Source organism: Rhinopithecus roxellana, chromosome 5, assembly GCF_007565055.1.
Source record: "Rhinopithecus roxellana isolate Shanxi Qingling chromosome 5, ASM756505v1, whole genome shotgun sequence".
In the NCBI taxonomy this organism is placed as follows: Eukaryota; Metazoa; Chordata; class Mammalia; order Primates; family Cercopithecidae; genus Rhinopithecus; species Rhinopithecus roxellana.
The window spans coordinates 67854658-67876928 of NC_044553.1; the positions used below are offsets into that span (position 1 = coordinate 67854658).

At 52.7% G+C, this 22271-nt stretch overlaps 1 protein-coding gene across 1 annotated transcript; it reads right to left on the minus strand.

The window, feature by feature from the left end:
- Window positions 1-7928: 7928 nt before the first annotated feature.
- DISP2 (dispatched RND transporter family member 2) lies at window positions 7929-20689 on the minus strand. Its single transcript, XM_030931613.1, has 8 exons — window positions 20571-20689; window positions 15062-15391; window positions 14763-14792; window positions 14473-14596; window positions 14047-14162; window positions 13730-13857; window positions 13277-13374; window positions 7929-11927 (listed from the first exon to the last, which is right to left on the minus strand). The coding sequence occupies exons 1-8, from the start codon at window positions 20687-20689 to the stop codon at window positions 8667-8669; spliced, it is 4206 nt and encodes a 1401-aa protein (XP_030787473.1). The 3' UTR covers window positions 7929-8666.
- Window positions 20690-22271: the final 1582 nt, after the last annotated feature.

Genomic DNA, 22271 nt, shown 5'->3' on the forward strand with positions numbered 1-22271 from the left:
CCATGCTAGAGTGCAGTGGCTATTCATAGGTGTGATCATAGATAGCATACTGCAGCCTTGAACTTCTGGACTCAAGCCATCCTCCCACTTCAGCCTCCTGAGTAGCCAAGACTGTAGGCATGCACCATCTCACCTGGCTTAAATTTTTTTCATAACTTTAAATCATTGTGAGGGACATACTTTCTGCCTGTTGTATATTGTTTACTTTTTTTTTTTTTTTTTGAGATAAGGTTTCGCTTGGTTGCCCAGGCTGGAGTGCAGTTGTGCGATCATAGCTCATTGCAGCCTTCAACTCCTGGGCTCAAGCGATCCTCCTGCCTCAGCCTCCCAACTAGTTGGGGCTATAGGCACATGCCACCATGCCTGGCTAATTAAAAAAAATTTTTTTGTGCAAATGAGGTCTTGCTATATTGCCCAGGCTGGTCGGGAGCTCCTGGCCTCAACTGATTCTCCCACCTTGGCCTCCCAAAGTGCAGAGATTACAGGCATGAGCCACCCACCTGGTCATATTGTGTATACTTTGTATTCATTTCTTTTCTTTCTTTTTTTTTTTTTTTTGAGATGGAGTCTTTTTTTTTTTTTTTTTTTTTTTTTTTGAGACGGAGTCTCGCTCTGTCGCCCGGGCTGGAGTGCAGTGGCCGGATCTCAGCTCACTGCAAGCTCCGCCTCCCGGGTTTACGCCATTCTCCTGCCTCAGCCTCCCGAGTAGCTGGGACTACAGGCGCCCGCCAGGTCGCCCGGCTAGTTTTTTGTATTTTTTTTTTAGTAGAGATGGGGTTTCACCATGTTAGCCAGGATGGTCTCGATCTCCTGACCTCGTGATCCACCCGTCTCGGCCTCCCAAAGTGCTGGGATTACAGGCTTGAGCCACCGCGCCCGGCCTGAGATGGAGTCTTATTCTGTTGCCCAGGCTGGAGTGCAGTGGTGCCATCTCAGCTCATTGCAAACTGTGTCTCCCGTACTCAAGTGATTCTCCTGCCTCAGCCTCCCGAGTAGCTGGGATGACAGGTGTGCACCACCACGCCAGGTTAATTTTTGTATTTTTACCAGAGACAGGGTTTCACCATGTTAGCCAGGGAGGTCTTGAACTCCTGACCTCAGGTGATCCGCCTGCCTCAGCCTCCCAAAGTGTTGGGATTACAGGCATGAGCCACTGCGCCTAGCCCTTCGTATTCATTTCTAAAATTGTTTCTCATGGTGTTTTTTGGATAATTTATATTGTTATGTCTTCAAGTGCACTACTGTTTATTTTCCTGCAATGTCTAAACTGTTGTTATTCCATTCAGTGATTTTTCATCTCAGACTTTTTTTTTTAATTTTAAAAACACTTTTAAATTCTTTATTTTGGAATCGTTATAATTGACAGGAAGTTACAATGATAGTACAGGGAGGTCCTTTGGACTCTTTACCCAGTTTCCCCCAATGGTTTTGTTTCAGCACAATTTTAAGTTTTATTGAGATATACTTAAGATTCCATAAACCACACATTTTAAGTGTACAATTTGATAAGTTTAGAAATTACATATACCTGTGAAACCATCACCACAATTAAAATAATAAACACACCCGTCATACCCAAATCATTCCTCCTTCCCCTTGGTACTTCTTCCCATCCTCTTCTTTCTGCCTACCCCAACCACCCCATCATCTCAGACAATTTAGTTTTCGTCTCTAAAATTCAAAGTGGGTATTTAAAAATATCTTCCTAGTCTCTACTTAGTACGTATGGAATACAATTATAATTCTTTTAATGTCCTTGTCCAATTCTCACATAGGTGTCAGCTGTGGTGGTTTCAATTGATTTTTCTCCTTATGATGGTTCATAGTTTGCTTGACTGGTAATTTTTTATTTTTTGTGACAGAGTCTTGCTTTCTTGCCCAGGCTGGAGTGCAGTGGGACAATCTTGGCTCAGTGCAAGCTCCGCCTCCTGAGTTCACACCATTCTCCCGCCTCAGCCTCCCGAGTAGCTGGGACTACAGGCGCCCGCCACCATGCCCGGCTAATTTTTTGTATTTTTTAGTAGAGATGGGGTTTCACCGTGTTACCCAGGATGGTCTTGATCTCCTGACCTTGTGATCCACCCGCCTCGGCCTCCCAAAGTGCTGGGATTACAGGCGTGAGCCACCTCGCCCGACCACATGACTGGTAATTTTTTATTGGAGAATCAGGCACTGTGAATTTTACATTTTTGGGTGCTTGTTAATTTTGGATTTCTGTAAATGTTCTCGGGCTTTGTTCTGGGAGGCAGTTCAGTTACTTAGAAACAGCTTGATTCTTTCAGGTCTCACTTTTGAGATTTGTTAGGGAGGATCTAGCAATGTTTAAACTAGGGCTAATTAATCCCCACTACGAGGGCCCTTCTGAGAGCTCTGACCAATGCTCCATAAATTATGAGGTTTTCCGATCTGGCTGATGGGGACAGGCACTGTCCAGGCTCTGTGTGACTTCTGGCTACTGTTCCAGCCCATTGTTTCGGGTGGTTCTTTCCTTTGTCTCAAGTGGTTTCTTTACACTTATGTGATGAATCACGCTCTGTTGAACACTCAGTGGGGGCCCTTTGCAGATCCCCGGAATTCTCTATGTATCCACCTTTCTCCTCTCCAGTACCCTGTCCTGAGCCCTCTAGCCAGTTTGCTGCTCCAAACTCTCAGCTATCCCCTCACCTCAGAGTCACTTGCTTTGCCTAGGTTCTCCCTCCATGAAATATATCCTCTCAAGCAGTAAGCTGGGAAACCGAGGGGTTCACCTTGTTTGTTTCTTGCCTCTGAGAGATCACTGTCTTTTGTTACCTTATGTCCAGTGTCTTGAAACTCATTATTTCATGTGTTTTCTGTTTGGTTGGTTGTTTCAGGCAGGAGGGTAAACTTGGCCCCTGCTCCTCCATCTTGGCTGGAAAGGGAAGTTGTATCTGTACTTTCAGTCTGTTTCTGTTCAAACTGTGGAGCTGCAGATTAAAGTTATTCCATTCTAGGGAAAATGTCCACCATACATCCTACTTGCAAAGACTATCCTCTCTGTCAAACCTGTGAGCCAAATCTGACCTTCTAACAGGAAAAGTCTGATTTTATTTTTCCATTCAAATCAATGTGGTTAATACATATCCTGTGTCAACCATCTCACTTTCAGTTTGATTTCTTCTTTATTTCTTTAAGGTCTCGCTCTGTTGCCAGGCTGGAGTGCCATAATGTGATTATGGCTCACTGTAACCTTGAACTCCAGAGTTTGAGTGATACTCTTGCCTCAGCGTCTGGAGTAGCTGGGTCTACAGGCACATATTGCCATGCCCAGCTAATTTTTAAAATTATTTTTTGTAGATATGGGATCTTGCTATGTTGCCCAAGCTGATCTCAAACTCCTGGCCTCAAGCCATGCTCCCACTTCAGTCTTTCAAAAGCACTGGGATTAGAGGCATGACCCACTGTGTCTCACCTGAACTTGAATTATTTTAAAAATTTTTATTGTTTTTTCTTTTTTAATGTATATATATTTTACAATATAACATGTTCAATGAATTTGAATTCTTTTTTTTTTTTTTTTTTTTTTTGAGACGGAGTCTCGCTCCCTCACCCAGGCTGGAGTGCAGTGGCCGGATCTCGGCTCACTGCAAGCTCCGCCTCCCGGGTTTACGCCATTCTCCTGCCTCAGTCTCCCAAGTAGCTGGGACTACAGGCGCCCGCCACCTCGCCCGGCTAGTTTTTTGTATTTTTTAGTACAGACGGGGTTTCACCGTGTTAGCCAGGATAGTCTCGATCTCCTGACCTCGTGATTCGCCCGTCTTGGCCTCCCAAAGTGCTGGGATTACAGGCCTGAGCCACCGCGCCCAGCCGAAGGTGAAATTTCTATTTGAAGGCTCCAATTTTCTTCGTGAAGAATGTATTTTTTTTTTTTTTTTTTTTTTTTGTCCACTGAGGGGTGGGGGAAGTTGAGGGCATCAGATATTTGAGAAGGTGGAGAAAATATAAAAGAGTCAATACAAATAATCAAAACTAGTAACTAGAATGAATACTAGCTAGGCAGAGCTGAGGGGCCAGTTAAGATAGGTGGTCATGAATTCAAATCTACATCAATCTGCTCAGCTGTGTGATTTTCTTCAGCAGTATTAAAGCTCTTGTTTGTTTGATGGTTGTGGATTTGGTAAAATGCTGATCTTTCCCCTATATTGAGAGAAATGTGAGTAATCACAAAGAGGCCTGATAATAATTATGAGTAATTTATCAAGGCCCTTCCAGGGTTCCTCTGCAGAGTGTGGTTTTGGATGGCTAGACATTTACATAGCACATAGTGGCTTTCTTTTGTTTCCCATCTTCCTGGTGAATTGAGCTACAATTTCTTCTCCTAAGCATAAATACCCATAGACCTTAGGTACAGCCATCCCTGTGAACAAGGGTGAGGGTGGAAAGGGTGAGGAATGTCTGTTTTCTATCACCAGGTAAATGGGATCTTGATGCTTGGCATGGGGTCCCAAGAGCTTGCCAATACCCATGTGTATTATCAAAAAATGAGATAATGCCACCGTCAAAGAAAAGATCAGGGCCGGGTGTAGTGGCTCACACCTGTAATCCCAGCACTTTGGGAGGCTGAGGCGGGTGGATCACAAGGTCAGGAGATCAAGACCATCCTGGCTAAGATGGTGAAACCCTGCCTTTACTAAAGATACGAAAAATTAGCCGGGCGTGGTGGCGGGCGCCTGTAGTCCCAGCTACTCGGGAGGCTGGGACAGGAGAATGGTGTGAACCTGGGAGGCGGAGTTTGCAGTGAGCCGAGATTGTGCCACTGCACTTCAGCCTGGGCGACAGAGGGAGACACTGTCTCAAAAAAAAAAAAAAAAAAAAGAAAAGATCAGAAACTCTCTGGATAATAGGCAAAGGTTGTAAACCAATGTATCCTCTTTCTTAAAACCTGATTTAAAGCCTTTTTCCCTGTCCTGTCATGCATTGGGAGAAGGACGGAATGAGTTGGAGGGGGCTAGGAAAGTTTGGCTTATAACTCTCTTGAGAAATGCCTTTTTAAAAATTGTCTCAAGCTGTAATACTGCCCGAATATCATGGTATGGGATATCCTATATATCAGTAAAATCTAAGATTCAGCCAATAAAAATCAATCTGTCTAACACTGTCACTCTAAAAGTCCCCAGATCACCATAGCCATGGAAGCCAAGTTTTCCTATGGTAACAGACTATATCAACTATATATATATATATATATATATATATATATATATTTTTTTTTTTTTTTTTTTTTTTTTTTTTTTTGAGATGGAGTCTTGCTCTGTCATCCAGGCTGGAGTGCAGTGGCATGATCTCGGCTCACTTCAACCTCTGCATCCTGGGTTCAAACGATTTTCCTGCCTCAGCCTCCCGGGTAGCTAGGACTACAGGCATCTCCCACCACACCCAGCTAATTTTTGTAGTTTTAGTAGAAACGGGGTTTCACCATGTTGGCTAGGCTAGTCTCAAACTCCTAACCTCTAGTGATCCACCTGCCTCGGCCTCCCAAAGTACCGGGATTACAGGCATGAGCCACCACGTCCGGCCTCAGGTTATATTTTAATCACATACAGGATACATACTCGTACTCAGAGTATGAGTTCAAGGATCAGTGGCACAAATAGGGGAAATGACCTCAAGTTCCAAATGACTATTAATGTAGTTCTATTAAAGCGTCTGAGTGCGGAGAAATCATTTCTTGAATTTTGCAGGGCAAGCATGACTGCTTTGACTCCTTTTCGTGTGCCTCACAGCATGCTTATAAGCCATGTCTCCAGGGCCATGCATTCATTGTAAAGTGCCCCTAATGATAATAAAGTGAAGGATCTGCTGCAACTCAAAGGAAATTGAAAGTGCTTTAAGTTCCACATTCCAAAGTCAGAGCTAGAGAGGCAGGCTGGATTTTCTGCTGATGTGGATTGCCTGCTGTTGGTTTGGGCCACTCTAGGTATGAGGTAATGTTTTAGATTACTGCTGGGTTCTTCTGGGCCTGGCAACATAAAGAACAAATCTAATCAATGCATCAGCTGCTATGGCTCATTCACCTTCCTGCAGTGTTGTGTGGCCACAGCCTGTAAGAATGTGACCCGGAAATCCCCAAGTAGGGCCCTCGGGTGTGCCCGAATCCCTCATGCCCATCCATCCACCCCTCTGCATTCTAACATTTCAGTGGTTGTGTTCAGGCAAAGTGTCTTCTGCTCATGCTCGGGAGGAAGAGTTCACTTGACCTCCCTGTGGCTCATTGCCCCTGAGGATATCACGGCTGTCTCACCCTGGCTGCGTGACAACAGAGGGACACCATTATCAGAGAAACCAGGGCTGATGAGCAGCTCTAGGCCACAGAGGCCAAATGCTACCTGGACATGAAGAGAGAGGTCCCAGCAGACCCCCAGGGGACAGATTTAAATTAGGTTCCAGCCTCCCCGTCCTGGTGTCAGGAGTTACTCATCTTGATTTACTTATCTTGCAAAGGAGCCAAGGTATCCTGCTGTAGCTACCTACTGTCTTCTGTCTCTGCCACAACTCCCATGTCTCTTTTGGGTTTCTGCTCCACTTCTCATGGGTTACTTGGAGTAGGAAGTAGGTTTCAATAATAAAAAAACTAAATAAAAAAAAACATCATCTAATTTGCCTCCAGCTCTGCCACAGACTATTTGACCCTGGAAAAATCCCTTCCCTTTTCTGACACTCCTCTGTAAAAATAGCCTGGATCAGTAGCTTTCATATTGCATTCTGTGAAGCTGCCAGGAGCCTGAGGGGTTCCCCAGGTCCCCGGAGAGGCTGCAGTGGAAAGAGAGGCTGAGCTGACTCCACCCCCAACACCCAGCACCCACCAGAGTAGCTGCTTTGTACCTGTTTTATATATTGTTTTTCCACACAGAGCTTCTTTGAAGAAAGAGTCCTGAGGCTACAAAGTTTGAAAACTGCTGGAATAAGTGATCACCAAGGCCCCTTCCAGTCTGAGATGCTTGCTCTTCTGAAGCCCAGCTCAAATTTTTCCTCCTCCAGAAAGCCTTTCTTGTTACCCAGTCCTGGGTACTTGAGCTCCAACAATGATGATGATGGCAGGCATATGATGCCGTTGGTGAGCCATCCGATGCCTGCGTGTGCATATAAGCTGTCTCCCCAGCTAGAAGGTGAGCTCTTTGAGGGTGGTATTCAATTTTTCTTCCACACATCTGTCCCCTTGGAGTTATCATGTGCAAAGTAGGTGTTCAATAAACATGTCGATGCCACCTGGTGTCATGAGCTCTCACATGGGATAAAATTTCCCCACCAGACTGCTTTGAGAAGGAGGAGCCAGCCTTTGGTCTGCTTAACGCTCCACAGAGAGACTTGTCCTTAAAAAACTGGGGACCCTGACCTGGGAAGCAACTCACACACTCCCCAAAGGGCAGGTCTGAGTTCGTGCCTCGACTGGATTTGGTTTCACCTCTTCTGCTCCTCAGTATCTCTTCTGGTGGGGCCTCTTATACACGGTGGCCGTAGAAGAGGCATGGTCCTGAAGCCTGGGAATCAGGTCAGCCAGGACGCCCCAGGGCCAGCAGACATCTCAGCCAGATTCCAGAGGGAGGCATAGGGGAGATGGAGAGGAACTCCTGGGTTTGTCTGGAATACAGCTCTCTCAGGAAGTGGAGGCCCAAAGAGGGTGGCTGGGTTCAGTCAGAGACACCAGAGAAAGCAGATTGGAAGAGGGTGTTAGAGGTGAAAGACCAAGACAGCCATATGCCAATGTCCACCAGGCAGGTAGCCAAGGGGAGACTGGAGGTTGCAGTGGCGGAATGAAACCGCTCTGCCATGTAGTGGCTAAGTGACTTTGAGGTCAGTTCATCTTACTTAGCCTCAATGTCTTTACCTATAAATTGGGGGCAAAAGAACCTGACCCATGTCAGGCTACCCTGTAGTGAAGTAGTGAGATAGATTCCAAGGAGACTAAAATGTGCAGAGATGGAAAGGATTATTATCGTTTATTAACACAGGAGAGCACACGAGCCTGCTTCCAAAGAGGGACTGTCCCATAATTTAGAGATGCTCCGAGGCTGACCATCCTCCTTCTCCTGCTGCATTCCCAGCAGCCATCTATGGCTGGATTTCGAGAATTTCTGGTCAAACCGGTGAGTATGAGGAGAGCAGGGCAGTTGGGGAGAGAGGCCCCAGCCCAATTCTGCCCAGAGAAGCTCCGAAAAGAGAGGGAAGTATCCTGATGAAGAGCGTATGAAAGGGGTGAGACTCAGGAGGCTGCGAAGATTCCTGCCGGCTCCTCTGGTCAGTAAGGAACCCTGACAAGATCCCTAGGATGGGGGTCCCTTAATCTCACTGAAGTTCTTGTAACTTGGGATGGAGGCCAGGTCAGCCTCCTCTGACACCCGAAGCTACACATCCAGCCTTCCCCACTTCTAGAGGAGGGGTTTTAGATGGTGCTGTGGGGGCAGACAAGCCCTCAGCAGGTCACAAGCAGGTCCCCTCCAAAACCCCTCCTGCTGGAATCCTCCAGATGTGAGGAGTAAGAGCAGACAGATCAAGCCTGGGACATCTGGCAGGGTTTAACATCCACAGCTGGAGGGTGAGACCTCTCCCTGTGAATCTGGAGAAATACCTTCAGGCTCCAGCCTATTGCTGCCCTTGCCTTGTCATCCCTGACAGGGTTCCGTGCCCTGTCTGGCCTCCCCGGGTCCCCCTCAGCTGCTATAGCCTGATGTGTGGGTGCTGGGCCTGCGCAGCCAAACATCTGGCAGGTCTGGCTGGCTGTTGGGCAGCACCACAGGGCTGCCATCCCCTGGACCCCCCCGGCCCTTCCAGGACAAGCTGCTCTGGTGGGAGGCGGGCAATGATGGGTCATACACTGTCTCCCTCAGCGCCAGCCACAGGGTGTCCCGCTTCCCATTGAGCTGGCCCCGCTCAAGGACTGGCTGCCCAGTGTCATCCAGGTCATCTGGGGACACACCCACGGAATCTGGTACCCGAGCACTGGGCTCAGAAGTGCTTAGGCAGGTCTCATCAGAGACGCTGAGCCCCTCCAGGGTGCTGGCTGAGGAACAGAAGCCATCAGGAGGCTCTGCAGCCTTGGCCTTAGGGGAGTGGGCTGGGGCTTCTGGCGAGGCCGGCAGGGGCTCAGCCTCCTCCCCTTGGGAGTCCTGCCTGGCCCGGGGTTTGGGGCTGGAGCCAGCCTGCTTATAGGGGGAGGAGGTCTGCAGGGCAGGGCACTGGCTGAAGACTGCCTGGTGGTCCAGCAGCAGCTCCCTTGGGGAGGCAGGGGCTGGTGGGGGCCGGGAACAGCAGGGACCATCATGGAGCTGCAGATCCTCAGAGAGTACTGAGGGCCGGTGGGACAGCTTGCTGGTGGCTGTGCTGGTGTCAAAGCTGGGGCTCCGACGCCGTGCCAGGGGCTGTAGCTCATATTGCTCTGAGCAGGTCCCGGGCATCCCTCCAACTGATCCTGGTCGTGGGCGGCCTGCCTTCTCCCCACCAGGGTCCCCAGTACCAGCATCCCATGGCAGGTGAGCACAGGGCCAGAGGATCTGCCCACAGTTCTTCTCTGGCCCGAAGAAACAGCAGAGAGATTGGAAGAAGAAGCTGGCAAAGCCACAACTGACGCATTTGACCATCATGAGGATGATGCCCAGCTTGCGATAAAGCAGCACTGTGGCAGGCAGCATGAGCACGCCTGCCGCAAACAGGGCTGCAGCCCCCACTGCTGTGGCGCAGCTGGTCTGGCGCAGAGAGAAGGCCACACGGCTCAGGCGGTCAGGGTGTGGGCACAGGTGATAGGAGATGCAGTAGTTGACAGTGAAGTCCACTGAGAGGCCCACTGAGGCAGAGAGAAACAGGGCCTCGGCAGTGTTGAGCTGCCACTCGAGGAGAACCAGGAGCCCTACAGTGAGCAGCACGGTGCCTGCCACAGCTGCCACGGAGAATAGGCTGAGGGGAACATTCCAGGTGCCCAGCAGCAGTGTGGCAAAGGCCAGTGCCAAAGCCAGGCCCAGCACCACAGCAGGTTCAGTGCTCAGGCTGTGCTGCAGGCTGTACAGCTCTAGACGGCTAGTGAACCAACCACGGCGCAGGCCTGGAGGTGCCATGCCCAGCTCCGCTGCCAGCCAGTGGCTGACCTCATTGTAGAAGAGTTGGGTCTGGTTGTAGTCCGGACTATTCCGGAAGTTGGTCTGGAATTGCAGGACCAGGGCGGCCAGGCTGCCATGGGCATCAAAGCGGAGTCCCAGGTCCTGGGTGCCATCGGGGCCTTGCTCCAGAGCCATCATTTTCAGGCAGTGCAGGAAAAACTGGGGGGCCCAGGGGAAGTCCGAGTGGCCGCAGCAGAGGTCAGGTCCCAGGCGGGCGCAGCCGGGGCTCTCCATCCAGCGCTGGAGGTTCTCCATGAAACACAGCGTGGGCCAGCCTTCCTGCAGGGTGTCGAAGAAGCTCTGATTCCGGGCCCGGTGGCAGAGAGCCAGCAGCCAGCGCTGGGCCTCAGGGCCACTGGCCGAGAAGGCAGGGTCCCTCACCAGGCTGCTGTTGCTACGAGGGTCCAGAGGGTCGCCAGTGTCCACAGGCAGGACGCCCCACACCAAAACCACGGGCATGTGGCCACCCTCGCCCTGCGGCAGCTGTTCGAACAGGAACAGTTGGCGATACTCTGCGTCGAAGCGCTCGAAAGGGTGGCTGGGCCGGAAGACCTGGCCGCCGGGCGGCGGCAGCGTGGGCAGCCGCAGGCGGGGGCTGACGCCGGCGATGTAGGCGCCCCCTGCCGCCAGTGCCGCGAACCAGCAGATCCAGATGTAGCGGAACTTGATGACGCCGCAGGGCAGCAGGCGCTGGAAGAGCAGACGCGAGGTGCCGGCCGCCGCCCTCCGCAGGCCGCGGAGCCGCCGGTGCAGCGCCAGCAGCAGCCGCCGAGGCGCGCTGCCCTCCCACCGGCCCCGCGCCCGGCGCACACAGCCGCGCGCCAGGTAGCGCTCGTGGAGCACGGCGGAGGCGGGCAGCCAGACCAGCGTAAGCGCCAGGTGCACCAGCACAGCCGTGCCCATGAAGAGGGCGAGGCAGCGCACGGCCGGCAGGCGGCTCAGATAGCTGGCGTAGAAGGCCGCGCTCGTGGTGAGGCCGGAGACCAGCAGCAGGTAGCCGAAGTGGTGCATGGTGCGGCCCACGCGCTGCGCCAGCCCCCCCGACGGCAGCTGGCTCTTGCTGAGGCGCCACAGGTCGAAGAAGATGAGCGTGTGGTTGGCGCAGACGCTGCTCAGCAGGAGAAGGGCTGCCAGATTGACGAAGGGAAAGTAGGCCATGCGGAAGGCCACCTGGTAAAGGAAAAAGGCCACCAGCAGTGAGCCCAGCACCCCCAGCAGCACCATGAGCGTGAGGAATAGTGAGCGCAGGTACAGGGCGATGCCGAAGAAGATGGCAGCCAGAGCCAGCAAGGGGTACACTGTGTCCTGGACCAGGAAGTACCTCAGCAGCTCCTGCTTGAGGCCCAGGTCCATGCCAGTGACGGAGGTGTAGTTGTCAGCGAGCCCCCAGGGGGTGGCCAGCCGGTCCAGGTAGATGTCCATCAGGGAAGCACCCTTTGGGGTGGGCAGGAAGAGCAGGCTGTACTTGAGGGAGGGCACCTGGTAGTCAGTGGTCTGGGGACTCAGAAAGTCCCTGTCGAGCAGAAAGTGCAGGAGTTGGTAGATGGCACTACTCTGGGAGCACTTGGTGGGAACCTGGGCACAGCGTGGGGACTTGTTCTTCCCGGGTCCCAGACAAGAGGGCACCAGGGCACCACTGTGGTAGTAGAGGGCACAGGTCCGAAGCAGGGCCAGTGTGCGGGCTGCGTCAGCTTGGGTAGTGTCCAGGCAGGAGGAGCGGTTGGAGAGCACAGCCAGATAGTTGCCCAGGGACCAGCTGGGGCAGCACTGGTTGGCTGCTGTCCGCTGGCACAGAGCCCCGAAGCTGGTATGGGAGCGGATCTGTAGGGCACACGCAGGAGGAGAGAGCTCAGGGGCAGCCCAAGAGCCCAGGTTTTCCCAGTCCTATACAAGGCTCTCTCACCTCCTTTCACACTGCAGGGCAGGTGCAGAGGGATCTGGACAGCCTGGTGAGACTGGCTTGTCTCCCAGCTGCCTTTGGCTCCTGGCCCAGGTGCCAGCAGCTACATCTTGACTTCATCAAAGAGGAGCCTCAGGGATGCTGCCCGAGGCTTCAGCCTAAGAGACCCTCCTCTAAGGGTCCCTGTAGGTCATACACCCCAACTCCACGAGGCCTGAGCTAGGAGTAAAAGTGGAGGTAGCAGCCACAGACAGAACAGGGCCAAAGGTCCAAGGAGCTGAAGCAAGCAATGGGAAAAGTGGAGACCAAAACATTCCAGGTTCAGGGTCACTGCCAAACCCCAGCTCCTGTCTGTCCACTGTACCGCTTAACCCCTCTTAGGGCCAAGGCTGTTTCTTTTTCAAATCTCATGCCTCTTTTTTTCTCCTTTCCTGTTGTTGACATCACAACAGCTGATGTAGTACAGAGAGCACTGGCCTGGGAGTCAGAGGCCCTTGCTCTGCTACTAACTGGCTGCGTAACCTTGGGCCTAAGATCATGTTGACAACACAGTAACACTTATTGAGAGATTACTATTGCCAGTCGTTATGCTGCATTTTTTCAAATTCTATCTCATTTAACTGTCACAACATCCCTGTGAGGAAAGTATATTTATTATCCCCATTTAACGCTGATGTAGCCTGAGGGTCTGAGACGTTAAGAAACATGCCTGAAGTCACACAGCAAGACAACCTTAGAGCTGGCCTTGAATTCAGGCATCTGACTCTAGAACACATGTTCTTAACCAGTCTTTTGGTACTTAGAATATCCTCTTGTGAAGTGGGGGGCTGGGCTACTGCGTGGTTTTCACACCGTTTTTAGCAGCAAACCTTTCTTCAGATGTTATTGTGTATGTTTCTCCAGTTAGCATAATTGGATTGGCACTGCTCAGGTTGATGGGGGCTGAGGCCTTGAAGCCCACAGTCTCAGCTCCCTGGGCCAGGGCCGCCTCACCCGCTCTGGAGGGCCCTTTCAGGACCTTTTGGAAACTCCCAGTCCCTGCATGGGCTTGCTTCCAGCACTTCTATCTTGGCTCTTCTAAAAACAGCCGACTCTTCTTTTCCCACCCCAACCTGGAGCCTCTCAGCAGGGTTGGAATAATTTTCGAAGCAGGGAATGCTCTTCCCCAGTCCACCCCCTGGCAGTCCTGGCTCAGCTGTATTTCCTTGGGATCAGTTCCCTCATGTCCTTAGTTCCCCCCAAACCCCTGGCACCTCCCCAGCCAGCTCACCTGGTCCTGTTCCATGCGACACATGGAATGGATGGCATGCAGGTTCCATAGGCTGCCCGAGGAGGTGGACATGAACACCAGCTTTGCATAGCTCTTCTCTGCAACACACCCCCCCACCCAGAGCTCAGTCCTTTGGCCCCAGGTCCTGGGTCCTCCAAAGGGAAGGTGCTTACTCAGGGCCACATGAAGTTCAGATTCTCAGGCATCTCAAGCCTGTGCATGAACTGCTTGATCCTGTCCCTGTGCCTCACCCCAACCCAGCTTGACCCTGTCTGGTTGGAGCATCTGAGAACTCCCTCATCCTCCCAGCTGTAACCCGGCTTCCTTGGCTTGACTGTGGCCAGCTGGCCACCTTCCCTTTCTGTCTGCCCAGATTTGTTCTGGGCCTGCCTGTCCTACTTGGTGGGGTGGGGACCACTATTAAAACCAGGAACTGGCCAGGCTGCAGCTTACCAGGGGGGCCACAGAAGAAGTTCTCTTGCCTTCTGTCCTCCAGGGGCTCCACCATTCTGCGAGGTCGGACAATGCTCTCCTGGGCACTGCCTCTGGGTGCAGGCCTCAGAGTGTTGTGGGAGCTCGAGCTGAAGTGGAGAGAATATCTATGCCAGGCACCGTTAGGGTTGGAAGACTCAGAGGAGGCCAGAGACCACTCCCCAGGAAGTCCTGGCAAGCCCCTCTGACCTGCCTTGGGGTGAGTCACCCAATGTCCCCTTCCTGGAGATCTCATTCTTCCCTCTCCTACCCACAGTGAAAAGATGAGAGCCTGTTACCTGTTCAGCTCAAGGTCTGGGGAAAGGAAAAGCAGCTTCCTGGGGCCTGTGAGGGCTTGTAGTGCTCTCCAGACCACTAACTTGCTCCCAATGTCCGTGTCCCGTGGCTCAAATCCCTGCAGGGAGGAGGGTGGAGAAGAACAGGTGGGCAGGGTAGGAGTTGTCCATCTGGGTGCTTCTCAGCTCTGCCCCTTTGACTCCTTAGAGCAGGGCAGGCCAGCCTACCTGCCTGAATTGTGGATGTGAGTCTGAACTTTATAGCATCTCCCCAGGAGATGTTCCCCAGGAACTCTCTCTGGAGGTCAAGAGCCTACCGTGGCTACCCTATCCCCAGGCCACCATGGCTACCCTACCTCCAACTTTCTGCCCCAGGCTGGGCTGAGGTGGCCAGGCCTGGGGACCCCGTCCCACCCCTTGGCTCCTCACCAGCAAAGGCTTGGAGAAGTCAGGCAGCCGGGCCCCCAGCAGTCCAGCCAGGGTGCAGAGGAAGATGGCAGCCAGACACAGCATCAGCACGGCCACTGGCCACTCAGCAATCAGCTGGGAATAGCTGGGAAAGAGGGAGGAGCCCACATGAGTTGGGTGTGGCAGCAACGGGTGCTGAGCTCAGGCTCCACCCTGAAGGGGTGCTAGATAGAGCAGAGAGCACGTGGAACAGGGCTAAACTGGGCACCAGCCTGGTCACCCCTAGAGGTCCAGGGAAGGCCCAGGCCTACCTCTTTGGCATCTGGAAGGCTCGTTCCTGCCTGTGGAAGAGAAGAAAAGATGCTTGCTTGCCAGAGTCTTCTTGCAGGGCGTGTTTCGGGGGTGGAGGTGGGGTGGGAGTGGGTGGGTGGGGGAAAACCGATGGTATTAACCCTTTTAGCGCTTTGCCACTCCCAAGTTCCAACCCTTACTTCCTACTGCATTGGGTTGCCTCCTAAGAAAGGAGTCTAGAGCCCCGGGGGTCTGCCCCACTCTTAAGCCCCACCCCATTTTCCAGTGGCAGCTGGCAGGCTGCTGGACCCCTCCTTACCTGACACTGACCACATGGTGCTGCACAGCGGGTGGCTTCCAGGTCCCATCACGCTGTGAGGGGGCTGGGGAAGGGCTGAGGCTGGAGCCGTGGGAGCAGAGAGCTGCCCGATCCCCAAGTCCTGGCAGGGAACTGCCCCCCTGGTATTCCTGCAGTGCCCGGGGATAGGTGACGTGGGCAGGGGACAAGGGGCTGGATGGACCCACAGGCTGGAGGGTGGAAGTTGTTGGTGGGGGTCCCGAAGAACTGGAAGGTTCCTCCAGGGGGCAGCTGTGGAGGGAGCAGCTTCTCTCTGGGCTTGCTTCAGGGGCCACAGCCTTGGTCTGGGTGCTAGGAAGAGAGGAGGCAGGGAAGATTGGGGTGGGGGATGGTGATGGGCCACCCCATGCCCCAGCATTATTCAGTTCAGTAAGACAAGGGGACAGGGACTCAGGGTTGATTTATTAGTAGTCCTGGGGGAGAAGTGAGAGGTGAGGAGGCTGGGGGCTCGAAGTCTGTGCCCTCAGCCTACCTCATGGAGACCATTCTCTCATTCACTCATTTTCCACACTGTCAAAAAACAATGGGCAGGCCGCTACATGCTAGGCCCTGTGCTAGACACTGAATGTGCTTTCACATATATGATTTTTTTTTTTTTTGAGACGGAGTCTTGCTCTGTCGCCTAGGCTGGAGTGCAGTGCCGTGATCTTGGCTCACTGCAACCTCCGCCTCCTGGGTTCAAGCCATTCTCCTGCCTCAGCCTCCTGAGTAGCTGGGACTACAGGCACCCACCACCATGACTGGCTATTTTATTTTTGTTTTTATTTTTAGTAGAGACGAGGTTTCACCATGTTAGCCAGGATGGTCTCGATCTCCTGACTTCATGATCCGCCCGCCTCGGCCTCCCAAAGTGCTGGGATTACAGACGTAAGCCACTGCGCCCGGCCGATCTTACTCACTCCTTACAAAAACCTCACAAAGGAGGTATTTTCTTCAACTGATAGATTTGAAATCAGGTTCAGTGACAGATGAGCTGATGCTCGAACCCAATTCTTCCGACTTACAGTCCTGTGCTCTTTGTGTGGCAGTCGTCTGCTCTTTCTCTTGCCAGACAGATTATTGAGCACATGCTGCTGCACTCCTATTCCCATCTTAGAGCCTTGGAACTTTCTCTTCCCTCTGCCTGGGTTGCTCATCCCCCAGATAATTGCATGGCCCTCTTTTTTATTCTGGTCTTGTTTCAACTAGTACTTCCTCAGAGAAGCCTTTCCTGACTACTCTCTCTGAAATAATCACCCACCAGCTCTCAATCTCCCTACCTTGCTTTATGTTTTTTTCATAGCATTTGTTGCAATGGAATATTATATTATAGCGTCATCATGTTTATTACCTGTCTTTCATGTGGAATGTGAGTGCTGGGAGAACAGAGGCCTGTTGCATTTGTTCATCTCCATATCGCCAGTGCTCTGAATAGTGCCTTGCACACAGAAGGCGTCCTGGAAATGTTTGTTGAATGAGTGCTAGGCTGGCTGCTAATAGTGCTGCTAGGATGATGAAGACCCGGTCCTTGCCCTCTAGGCACTCACAGTAGTTGGGAGATGTGAACAGACCAACATGTTGAATGCTGTGAGTGGGGAAGTCACAGAGGGCTGAGGGAGCTCAGAGAGGGCCCAACTTTGACAGGGGGTGGGGTGGTCGGGGAAAGTTTGTGGAAGCAACTGCTATCCTTCCACCTACCCTGTCATGGGCCATGCACGGAGCAGAAGATTTGCTTTGTAAGGATGTGCATGGTTGGGAGAGGGAGCTGGGACACCCCCTCACCCCAAGGAACTTGCCAGAAAACAGTTAGCCGTAGCGTCTTCTACCAAAATTACTCATCAGGGCAATACTCTGTGCGTGTGCGCAACCCCACTCCTTGGGTATAGGGAGAGGTGGAGTCTCAACCCCAGTGGCAGGATTGCAGACCCAGATTAGGAAAAGATGGCCATAGAACAGAGTGCCTAGGGCCATGGGGGGTTCCCAGAGGGATTCTGGGCTGGTTAGCCTTGCAGAGCCCTGTCTCCTTCTCCCCTGCCTCTGCCTGGCTCACCCAGCCTGCTCGCCAGAGTTTGCGTAGCTCCCAAGGAGAGCCAGATCTATGCGGGGCCAACCCTGGCTTCCAGTCCTGGCTGCTGCACTGCTGAAGGGGCTATGAGCTGTAGTCCCAGCCTCAGGGCAGATGGGCGTTGCCCACAGGGGCTGAGTTCAGCCCAGAGACCGAGAAGAGGAACTAGGAAGGAAAAACATGCTCTTTCTTTCTTTCCCAGAAGGATGGCAGGCTGGCCCAGCAGTCCAGGAGAGAATGACCCTCATGCTGAGGGTGAAATGGGGGAGCAGTGGAGGTGGGCTCCTGATTCGATCACCTTTTGGCTCTGGGGACTTGGGAAAGACACACAATTCTTGGAGCATTGGCATCCTTGTCTGTTGAAGATATGAGATAATGCCCACCTCTTGGGTTTGGTGTGGGAATTAACTGATGTAACATGTGAGGTTCTTGGCACAGAGTCTGTCATGTAGAAGACACGTTTGCTTTCCTGCCCCTTCCCAAGGTCAGTGCAGCAGGGAGCATATACTTTTAGAAGTGTGTTTGTATTTACAATGAGTCCTCTTTTGGCACCTCAGATAATATATCTCCATTTTAGAACTTCCCACACCTTGAGAATCTTACTACATATATAAATACTTTCCTTTTTGTTATCCAAAAGCTGTATCAAAATTTGATCTCATGATTTTAATCACTGATACTTATTTTTTACAAACTCAACATCTAGGAAAATAGGAATTTGACCAAAGTTGTTCTAAAGCAAGACCTCAGATGACTCCATAAAGTTAATAATGTAAGCAGCCAGTGTCCTGGCAGATCCCTGTGGGCCAGTGAGAAGGTGGATAAATGGCCTAGGTTGTGTGTGTAAGTGTGGACATTGACTTCTTTAAGATGTTAAATTCTGCAGGTTTTTCTTGAGCGCCTGTCCTGTGCTTTAGCATTGTCCTTGCTCTGGGTTGGGTCCTAGAGACCTAAAGATGACCCATCAGCCTTGGTCTCCCTCTTCAGAGCAGAGCTTGCCTTCTAGGGGTCAGGAGAGTGGGGGCAGCCTGGGTGAAAGTGGGGGGCCTGTTCCAGCTTCCCATGGCCTTAGATAACTGATCACTGGGCTTGTCTTAGGAGTCAGGGCCCCACTTGGAGTGTCGGTTTCTTTTGCATTAGGGGAAGCCAGCATTCCAGAGGATACTGGAGAAGAGTGGGTGCACTCTTGGTTACCCAGTTTGCTAAAACCTCCTAAGTCCACCCTTTTCCTTAGCTGGCTCTTGTTCAAGGGGAATCTTAGCCTCCACCACTGGTTTGCTTCTGCTGGAGTCTCCCTGGCCCCAGCTCCTTCTCTTTAACTCCTACTATTCCTCTTTAGGGACCTAGGATCAGCTGCCCCCAGTCTCACCCTTCCTGACTGTGCCCACCATTATCAATGTGGCAGAATTTGAAACCTTCCATATTCTGACTGCTGTAGAGCCAGGCCTTTTCTTCAAACCTCCCAATGAGAAAAGCCGACCTCCACTCTTCTCAGAATCAAAGCTTTCTCCTGTCACCTCCTGCTGCCCTCTGCCCTTAGGAGGCTCAGTAGTAATAGGCATTAAACACCCCAGGGCTACACAGGGTTTTTTTATTCTCACTCCCTCAGTTCCATGACCCTCACTGGGATAAGTAACTTTCTAGGCTGCCTGCCTGGGCCTGCAGGCCTGTATGTCAAGTGAGTAGGGCAGGCAGGGGCATGGAAAGTGGGGATGCAGGCCTCACTTAAGAGGCCAACATCCCAGCAATCAGGGCCTGGCTGACAGGGTCCCAGACACAGAGACCCAACCTGGAAGCCCCATAAGGGGCAAATGTATATTGTATTAACTATGCCTCCAACCCCACAGACACACAGCCATCTCAACCTCAATGTGATCCCACAGAGTGGCCAGGACAGATGGGGGAACAGCTCATATCACTAGGAAAATAAAAAGGTAATTTTAAAAAAACAGTGTAAACTGTTTCAAATTCCTCTCTAGCCAGTGTGTTGGTAAGGATGTGTGCGCATGTGCATGTTGTGTGCGTGAGTTATTTGCTGTGTATCTATCCCCAGAGTGCTACTCAGCGGGAGCATTTTTGTGTTTCTTGAATGACATAAGCAAGTCCCTATGCCCGATTAGTGTCCATGGTCTCTGGAGAAGTCCAGAGAGGGGCCAGAGGCCCTAGGGAGTTTCTGAAAGAGCAAGTGGATCCTATGCCCAGGGGAAATGAGACTGGACACAGCTGATCCTTGGCAAGATATCCAAGACAGCAAATGACTCTCCTGCCCCTTCTAAGGATGCTTCTGGCCCCAGGCCCCCGCTCTGTCCTGTCACTGCTCCATCCCTGGTCTCTTTGATCAGGCCATAGTCCCAGGCAGGTCCCTGGTCTGGTGAATACACCTATCCTGTGTCTCACCCTCTTGAAGTCTTTGTGACTTTCAGACTGAAGAGTGGCTAAATCTATCCAGGCTAATGTGTTAACAATAAAGGGAAGAAAACATTTCTCTCTACTTGTGGGGCTTTCTCTTCCTCTGGGGTACAGAATGTACATTTTAGCTGGGGTAGTCTGGAGACGATGTGTCCACCTCTGCTATTGCTATCAAGGAATTCCTTTTATTTCAGTCCAGGCAGGAAAGAGGCAGTGTCATGTCAGAGGAGGGATTCTGGGGGCGGCAGAGCCAGGCAGGGCACAGAAATTGCGCCATATTGCTACCTAGCTGGGCTGTTCCCTCACACATATGGTGGAGGAAGGGAGAGGAGAGGTACTGAGATCTGGGTCCTCAGCAGGAAGGTGTCCCTCCTGTCCCACCAGTCTGGGGCTCCTCCAGGGGTAGTACAGGCCAGCGGCCTGAGCACCAAAGCCTTCACATCTTAGTGACTCCAGCCAGTGTGGCTGCCACAAGCAGGGACTGGAACCCACACGTGCACAGCTGGGGGCCATGCAGGGCAGGCAAGCGACTGATGGTGACAAAGACAGTCCCTAACGTGCCTGCCGAATGTCTGCCTTCCCCAAGACACCCGCCTTGGCGAGCCTCCCATCCACAATTCACGCACACCTTCATGCACACTGGCACGCTGAAACCCGGACTGAGGTTACTGCGGGCTTGGGGCTTCCGGAGAAGATGCAGGGGCAGGGCCTAGAAGGAGAGGCCGGAGGAGCCAGGGAGTCTTGGCCTTAGAGGAGGGGTAGGAGCCGTGGGTGGGGCAGGTTCCTTAAGCGGGGAGGGCAGTGGAGACTGACACTAGGGGGTGTCAGGGAACGAGGAAATTGACCCGGCAGGATGAGGGCGTGGCGAGGGGGGCCTGGAGCTTGGCGACCCCGGGAAGGGGCTCCGGGAGGGTCTGGGGAATTAATGGGGCAACATATGGCGGCTACTGGGGATACCTGGGGCGGGGAGGCTCTGGGAGGGTCTGTGATCTGGGTCTGCGGAGCGGTCCGCCCTACCTGTCCGGGGAGCCGCCGTCTGGGGCCAAGGGCTCCCCCTCGGGCCGTTGCTCCCCTTCCGGACCCGAGCCGGGAGCCGGACCGCTGCCGCCGCCGCTGCTGCTGCTGTCACCGTCCATGCCCGTGGGCGGCACCGCTGTCCGGGCGCTGGTGCTGAAGCCGCGGCGGCGGCGGCGGCGGCTGCGGCGGCGGGCTCGTGCGCATGCGTCGGCTCCGAGCGGGCCGGTCGCTGGGCGGGGCGAGGAGGAGCCCAGCCAATGGGCGCGGCGCCGCGGCGGGAGCGGAGCGCGCTGTGTCTAAGATCGCGGGGCTGCGGGTGTGAGCGCCCCTCTGCTCCCGCCAGGCCTGAGAGCCGCTGTTAGGAGTCCGGCAGTCCAACGCTTCCTAGCGGCCTCGGCCTTCCTGTAAGGAACCAGGGAGCGCGACTCATGCAGAGATCCTCACAAATCGAATCGCAGACCCTTCCAGCCGGATAGAGGGCGAGCTCTACGCCCGCACTTCACGCTGGACGCCCCGGGTCGAGAGGCGGGCGGCTTCAGGCCTGCGAGGTTCCCGGCTCGCTCAGCGCTCTACTCCCCTCCCCAGTGGGGCGAGGCATCCGCTTGGGTCTTTCTTTCCATTCTTCTGGACCTCGACTTGGACCTGGGTGTGCACCCCTCAGATGTGGAGCCCTGACTCCGTTATTCAAGTGCGGAGTCTGGTGGGGCGGGAGTGGGGGGAAGAAGAGAGGCGCTCAGATCATCCCCAGCTCCTTCTCTTTCTTTTTTAAGATTTAAAAGGTTTATAAAGCAAACAAATCACAGTAAGCTAAGGTTAATTTTTGATTCAGGGGGTACATGTGCAGGTTTGTTATAAGGGTATATTGAGTGATCCCGGATCCTTTTTTATAGTCACCCCTGTCCCCCCACTTCAGCCTGGCAGGTGCCAATAGCCACCAACTCCAGGGCACTGGGAGGTGCCCAATAGCCACTGACTCCAGTGCCACCTCCCCCACCAGGGAGTAGCTGTGAGTAGAGCACATTTGGGTATGATGGACTGTGGACAGGCCTGGCTAAGGGGTCTAGAACTAGAATAGACATTGGCAGTGTGAGAAGCCTGGGGGGGGGCGGGGAGTGGAGAGGATCCTGGATGTGGGATTTGACTAGGCAGAAAGGGTTTTATGGCAAGCAGGCTGTTTAGGGTCTGGTTACTTGTGCAGGGAGAGGCCTTGGTTGAAGACATGGAGCTGAGCGGAGTCAGGAACACTTGGACTATAGGTATCCCTAAAATGTGTACCAATGCCAATCTGTGTAAGACACAGGTCATAAGGAATGGGGTGGAAGAATCTAGAGGTGTAGAAGTGTTGGGTCTGCCCTGAATAGCTTATACTTGGTTGGAGAGATAAAGGGCCAGGCCATAAATTGGTGCCAATAGGCAAGATATGATCAAGCCCATGAAGTGACTGATACCATCTCTTTTCTGCAGCTTGCTGCAGAGAAGGGGACAGTATGCAAAGAGGAAGGACCTCTTGCTTCCTAATAGGCCTTAGAGAAGGCTTGTTGGAGATGGTGGACTTCAGCTGGCTTGGAAGAAAGGCTAGGCTTTGAAATGTGGAGGTAGGAGAGAGTGAAGGCATTCCTGACCTGGGGTGGGGGCATTCTTCCTTACCTGTGCAAACAAAGGTAAGGAGGCTGGAAAGTTCAGTGTATTTTCAGGGAATGG

Excerpts from the sequence above, each read along its gene's own strand:
- DISP2 (XM_030931613.1), bottom strand. The coding sequence starts at position 20,689 with ATGGACGGTGACAGCAGCAGCAGCGGCGGCGGCAGCGGTCCGGCTCCC. Across the intron at positions 14,793-15,061 it reads CACCATGTGGTCAGTGTCAG|GCAGGAACGAGCCTTCCAGA; the intron begins GTAAGGAGGGGT and ends TCTCTTCCACAG. Across the intron at positions 14,163-14,472 it reads ACTTCTCCAAGCCTTTGCTG|GGATTTGAGCCACGGGACAC; the intron begins GTGAGGAGCCAA and ends TCCTCCCTGCAG.